The 6,002-nt window shown below is 54.0% G+C and overlaps 1 protein-coding gene across 1 annotated transcript; it reads left to right on the forward strand.

The window, feature by feature from the left end:
- The first annotated feature begins 202 nt into the window (after nucleotides 1-202).
- Nucleotides 203-4,894, forward strand: MNX1 (motor neuron and pancreas homeobox 1). The gene is made up of 3 exons (XM_077809487.1): nucleotides 203-800; nucleotides 3,838-3,998; nucleotides 4,574-4,894. The coding sequence occupies exons 1-3, from the start codon at nucleotides 203-205 to the stop codon at nucleotides 4,892-4,894; spliced, it is 1,080 nt and encodes a 359-aa protein (XP_077665613.1).
- The last annotated feature ends 1,108 nt before the right edge of the window (nucleotides 4,895-6,002 follow it).

Genomic DNA, 6,002 nt, shown 5'->3' on the forward strand with positions numbered 1-6,002 from the left:
GTGCTTACTATCTGCCGAGAGACATTTTGCTGTGCTTGGCCTGGGGGGCTGGTCCTCCGGTCTCGGCAGAGCCCCGGCGCTGGGAGTGGGAGTGGGAGGGGGGCGCAGACGCTCCACGGGGCGCTGTGGGGTCGGGCGGGGGCTGTTTGTTAGGCTTATTTTATAGACGAAGGGAGGTGTTTTTTTTTTTAGAAACAATCCGATGGAAAAATCCAAAAATTTCCGGATCGATGCTCTCCTAGCAGTCGACCCTCCCAAAGCCGCCGCCGCCGCCTCCGCGCAGACCTCACCGCTGGCCTTGGTCACCTCCCTCGCCAACACATCTGGCCACAGCAGCAGCAGCAGTAACAGCAGCAGCTGCAGCCCCCCGTCCCCCTCCGAGCGCCACAGCGGCGGCTCCTCGGACTGCCTGCGGACCGAGAGCCCTTCGCCGCCGCGGATCCTCGCCGCGCATTGCGGGCTGGTGCCCAAGCCCGGCTTCCTGACCAGCACCAGCAGCGCCAGCAGCCATCACCACCACCACCACTCCGCCGGGGGCATGGCCCTGGGACTGCACCAGGGGGGAGCGGGCATCCCCACCCAGGCCGCCCTCTACGGGCACCCCATGTACAGCTATTCGGCAGCCGCTCTGGCCGGGCAGCACCCCGCTTTGTCTTACTCCTACTCCCAGGTGCAAGGGGCTCACCCTTCTCACCCTGCCGCAGACCCCATCAAACTCAGTGCCGGGACTTTTCAGCTGGATCAGTGGTTACGAGCATCCACTGCGGGCATGATCCTCCCGAAAATGCCGGACTTTAACTGTGAGTATCTCCTGGCCAAGCCCCGGTCTTGGGGGCGCTGGGTTTGTTACGATCTGTCATTTTCCTTTGCGCGTATCCTCGCCGCTTCCCCACCTGCCCCTCGGCATTGCCCGAGCCAGGCTGTAGCGGTCCAGGGGCCTACGGCAAGGGTACGCTGATTCTCCCAGTCTTTCCTCGTTGTTAATGTCCCACGCCATTCAGCTAGCGCCTGACAGGATTCGGTCAAGACTTCAGCCGGCGGCGTGTGTAATAATATATACGTTTTATTTGGTAATATTAGCACGGGGGCGGAAATCGCGATTAACAATGGGAAGCTGGAATGTGTTGCAGCTCATTGTGGCCAGCACTTTAGCAGTAAGTAATAGACTGATCTTTCTTGGGAAGTGAAATGTAAAGGTGACAAATCATTCATTGCGTTCTAAGTTCTAATTCACACTGTTCCGTGGGGGGAGTCGTGCTAAATAATGAATGAGAACCAAATACCGGTGTATATGAAAATCTATAAAAACTGACGGTAATTTTTTTGTTTGCTTATTTTTCTTCTGGATGGCAGAGCGATCATGCTGATATTTGTTAATATTACGGTATAAAGAGTATGAGGTACAACTTTACAGGGCTCTGTCAATTTCACGCAGAATGATGCTTAGTCAGATCCTGTCATCCAGGCAAATTTCACAGACCTCTTCCTCAGGAAAGAGTTGATGGTAATCAGAGCACACTCCTCCCTTGGATGGTTCCAGTGAACATTCTTTGCTATAATTAAATGTTTATTTGGTGTCATTGAAATAAGGCAGCTAAATAATTGCAATCACCTATATTTGAGCATTTTAAAAAACCGCTTTAAATAACAGAAACACTGACCTGTCCTAACAGCAGCTGGGCCGCTAGGCCTCAATGGAGATGGGGACATTTCTTGCATCTTTGTATTAGGCAAAGATCATTTTCTTAGGTGTTAGCTCTCTGTGGGAATTACTGGCTTAACAATACGTTAGGTGTAGTTTTACTTAAATCATGCCAGAAAAGAATTAGGGGTTTGGGTTTTTTTTTCATACACTCCACACACATACAGACAAAAAAGTCCATTGTTTTCTCTTAAATAGGTTTGTTTAGACTAGGACATTCAAGAAGAAAAATAATTAGAAAAGCTGTCCGAATTCTTGCCCTTTCAAACAAAACGCACTAGTGAATAAATAGCCAAGAGAAAAGATAATAGAGGCCTGGAAAATCACACAGTAGTGAGAAAATCTCATCTGTGTTACTGTTTGTATGCCGGACACTGTCTTTTTTATTCAGGTCATTTTAGCAGGTTTGCTCCAAATGAGGTAGTAAAGGCAGGCTCCTCCTCCCCTCTCTTTTACAGGCTTTTTAGTTTCTAAAGCAAACAACAACAACAACAAAGATGAAAGAATGTCCAAGAAATCACAAATCGTATGTTATAATCACATTCAAAATGATTGTGTTGCCTCTTAGAAGGAGCATATATATCATCTGCAGCTACGGAGACTGAATTGGTTGTTTAAGAAGGATTTCAGCTCGCATGCTTCCAAATTGATGTTCTCATTTATGTGTCCATTAAATATGACGGCAATATTTTAGGAGAACAATCTCCCCATCAGTTCTCTTTACTTGTAACTCTCAACCGAGTAATTTTTGACGCAGTCCTGATCTTTGAATCCAGAAAACGTGCGGAGATTATAACATCGAATTTTATAGTTCGAAAACATTGTTGAAAATGGATATTTCCTATATATAGTTACCTCGCGCGAATACGGAACAGTATTTCACGTCATGTTTCATGTCACATTTGTCTCCCATTGTCTGCAAACATAATAGACTTGCCAGCTGAGATAATGAAATAAAATAAATACAAACAAATGGAACTGATTGGAGAGAAACCTTTTTCTCTAATCTGCCGGGGGGCGGGGGAGGGGACATTGCTTTGCCAAGCTTCCCACTGCACATTTCCCCAAAGTCACTTTGGAGTCTGTTTTAATTAAAGTTCTAATGTATGGTCAAGCTGGGAATTCGGGAGACTTGTTTAACTAAAGCAGGGGGCGTTAAAGTGAAATGAAGCAAATTGCTGGTCCCCTGAGAGACTGATATCATTTCACCGTGGTCCCGGGTTCCTTTTATTGTCTAGCACTTGTCAGGCTCTTGGGAAATCAAGAAGTCCCTCTTTGGCCATAAATTTCCCTGTGGTGAATCTATGTGAAATTATGTAAATAGAGACGTCCATCTCCTATTGCCATCAGGCGAGTCTTGAGGTGTCTAATTTAGGGAACGAGAATGTTTACTTTAAAGTGCCTTTAATGGTGCAATAGTAACAATGTGAGGACGGGAGGGTTTCCTTAAACCAGGTGAGCGGTCCGAGGGGCCGATCCAGCAGCTCTTTCCAAACAGCGGCCCAAGGACTGCACTATTATCAGATCACTCTACTCCACTGCAGAAAAATTCCCCAGGATGTTACTCCGAGGTGCCAGTACATTTGCCTTCGTTGTGAGGGCGGGCCCGACGGAGACTTGTCCCCGAGCAGGGCCGGCTCGGAGCTGTGTGTGTGATAGATACCGGTCTGAAGCCAGGAGTGCGGAGATGCGGTACTAATTGGAAGTGGTCACCGTTTGGGTAGTTTTTCATTGTGGCATGTAGAAAGGTCACCACTGGGGTTAGCTATCGGAAGAATGCATGCGGCGGGGAGCTTTTAATCACTTGTTCCTCTTCCCTTGTCTCCATTTTTTTAAATAGGAATTTCGCACTGATGTATTTTTTCTAACCCCTCGCCCCCATGCTGCCTCCCCTCTTCTCTCCCTCGCAGGGGACCAGCAGTTCTCTTCCTTTCCCATTGGGTCTAACTTGCCCCCATGGGGGCAGGTGGACGCAGCCAGGGACACTAGAAGGATCCTCTTTAACGCTGACGGGAGCTGGGCCCCGGCCGTCTCAGCTCCAGCCCGTGAGAGCCGGCTGCCTTGGGAGGGTGGCGGGGCTCAGGCTGCTCCCCTCCGGCTGCCCGCGTTGTGCTGATGCGCCGTTTTGTCTCCAGCCCAGGCGCAGTCCAACCTGCTGGGGAAGTGCCGGCGGCCCCGCACCGCCTTCACCAGCCAGCAGCTGCTGGAGCTGGAGCATCAGTTCAAACTGAACAAATACCTCTCCAGGCCCAAACGCTTCGAGGTGGCCACGTCCCTCATGCTCACGGAGACCCAGGTGGGTGGCGGCTGCAGCGGCCCCTCCGGGCTCCGGGGAAGGGGCCCGGCGCTTAGAACCAGCGGCCCGGGGCTCTGCGGGCTCAGGAAAGCAGGCTCGCTCCGCGCAGCCCCAGCCCGCCCCGGGCCACCAGGGTGGGCTTCCCAGCCCCCCCCGGGCTCCCCCCATGCGGCCGCAAAGCCTGCCCCCTCCCGGGCTCCCCCCGTGGCCGCAAAGCCTGCCCCCATGGCCCCTGGGCTCTGCCTGGCGACCCTCGGCGCGAGGAGGCTGCGGGCCGCTCGGCGTGTTTCCAGCCAGGGCCAGCTGCACCGGGGGGTCGCAGCCCCGTGTTACCCCGGAGCGGTGGGGTCCCTTCTAACCAGGCCAGTGGGGGGTGGAGGCTGGCTGGGGGCAGCGGGGGCTGCAGGCAGGAGGGGTGGCCTCGGTACGGCCGAGGTGTTGGGCAGCAGGTCCGGGGGCAGAGACGTGTGTGTGTGTGCGGAGTGGGGGTGGGGGGTGCAGCGTGAGACTGGTGTGTGTGTGTGTGTGTGTCCCTGGGCCTGCGATCCCCCCTCAGCCCCTCTCTCGCTCCGCAGGTGAAAATCTGGTTCCAGAACCGGCGCATGAAGTGGAAGCGGAGTAAAAAGGCCAAGGAGCAGGCGGCGCAGGAGGCGGAGAAGCAGAAGAGCGGGCTGGGCGGGGAGGACAAGGCGGACGAGGAGCTGCTGCTGCCGGCCCCGGAGAAGAGCAGCGGCCGCCGGCTGCGGGAGCTCAGGGACAGCGACCCAGAGGAGGAGGAAGCCGGACACTGCTGCCCCTACAACTCCTCCGACTGCTCCGAGGGTGACGAGGAGGAGACACAGCCCCACAGCAGGCACGCCTCCCCGCTGCAGCCGCCCCCCGGCCAGCCCCAGTGAGCCAGCAGGCGGGCTCCCCTTCTCCCTGCTGCTGCTATCCGGTCCCAGACCTTTTAGCCCTACACCAGCCTGCCCACCCCCACCCCAGCAACCCCAGACAGATCACTCTGCCCACCCCAGCCACCAGACTCCTCTGCCCACCCCTACCCCATACACCTCCAGACAGACCCCTCTGCCCACCCCAACCACCTCCAGACAAAGCCCTCTGCTCACCACTACCCCAGCCACCTCCAGACAGAGCCCTCTGCCCACCCCAACCACCTCCAGACAAAGCCCTCTGCTCACCACTACCCCAGCCACCTCCAGACAGAGCCCTCTGCCCACCCCATCCCAGCCACCTCCAGACAAACCCTTCTGTCCACCCCTACCCCAACACCTCCAGACAGACCCCTCTGCCGGTCCCTACCCCAGCCACCTTCCAGACAGACCCCTCTGCTCACCCCCACCCCAGCCACCTCCAGACAGACCCCTCTACCTCAGACACCTCCTGACAGCCCCCTCTGCCCACCCCTGCCCCAGCCACCTCCAGACAAACACACACTTCTCTGCCCACCCCCGCCCCAAACACCTCACACATCTCTACCCACCCCATCCTACCCTTCCCCAGACTGCTCACCTTTCCTCTCCACTCCTCCTCCCCTCTTTTCTCCACCATCCCTTACTCCCTTCCTAGTGACACACATCTGCCCACTGCCCCATACCACCATCAACAATACGTACTCCTCTGCCCCGACCCTACACATCTGCTTTTCCTCCATCTCTGCAGCCTTTGGTGTCAGTGAAATGAGTCCCAAATGCAGCCATCTTCCTGCACTGGAGGAGGAACAGCTAATCTTATACCAGTACCTTTTATTCCTACATGGGAAGTATTCGGTCTTCAGCTGCGCACAAGCCCAGATCCATCATTGCTCTTTGGTGTCAGCATTTCAGCTGTCATGTAACAAACAAACAAACAGAGAAACCAAGCAGGTAATATTAGAGGTGAGCAGCTTTTGGTAAGGTTTGGATTTTTTTTTTTTTGAGGTACATTGACAAAAGGATTCTTCTTCCTACACATGGTAGAGAAGATTTACAGTTCACCACAGTGTTAAGAGACATTTTAAAAACT

This window comes from Eretmochelys imbricata, chromosome 2 (genome assembly GCF_965152235.1).
Source record: "Eretmochelys imbricata isolate rEreImb1 chromosome 2, rEreImb1.hap1, whole genome shotgun sequence".
NCBI classification, from domain to species: Eukaryota; Metazoa; Chordata; order Testudines; family Cheloniidae; genus Eretmochelys; species Eretmochelys imbricata.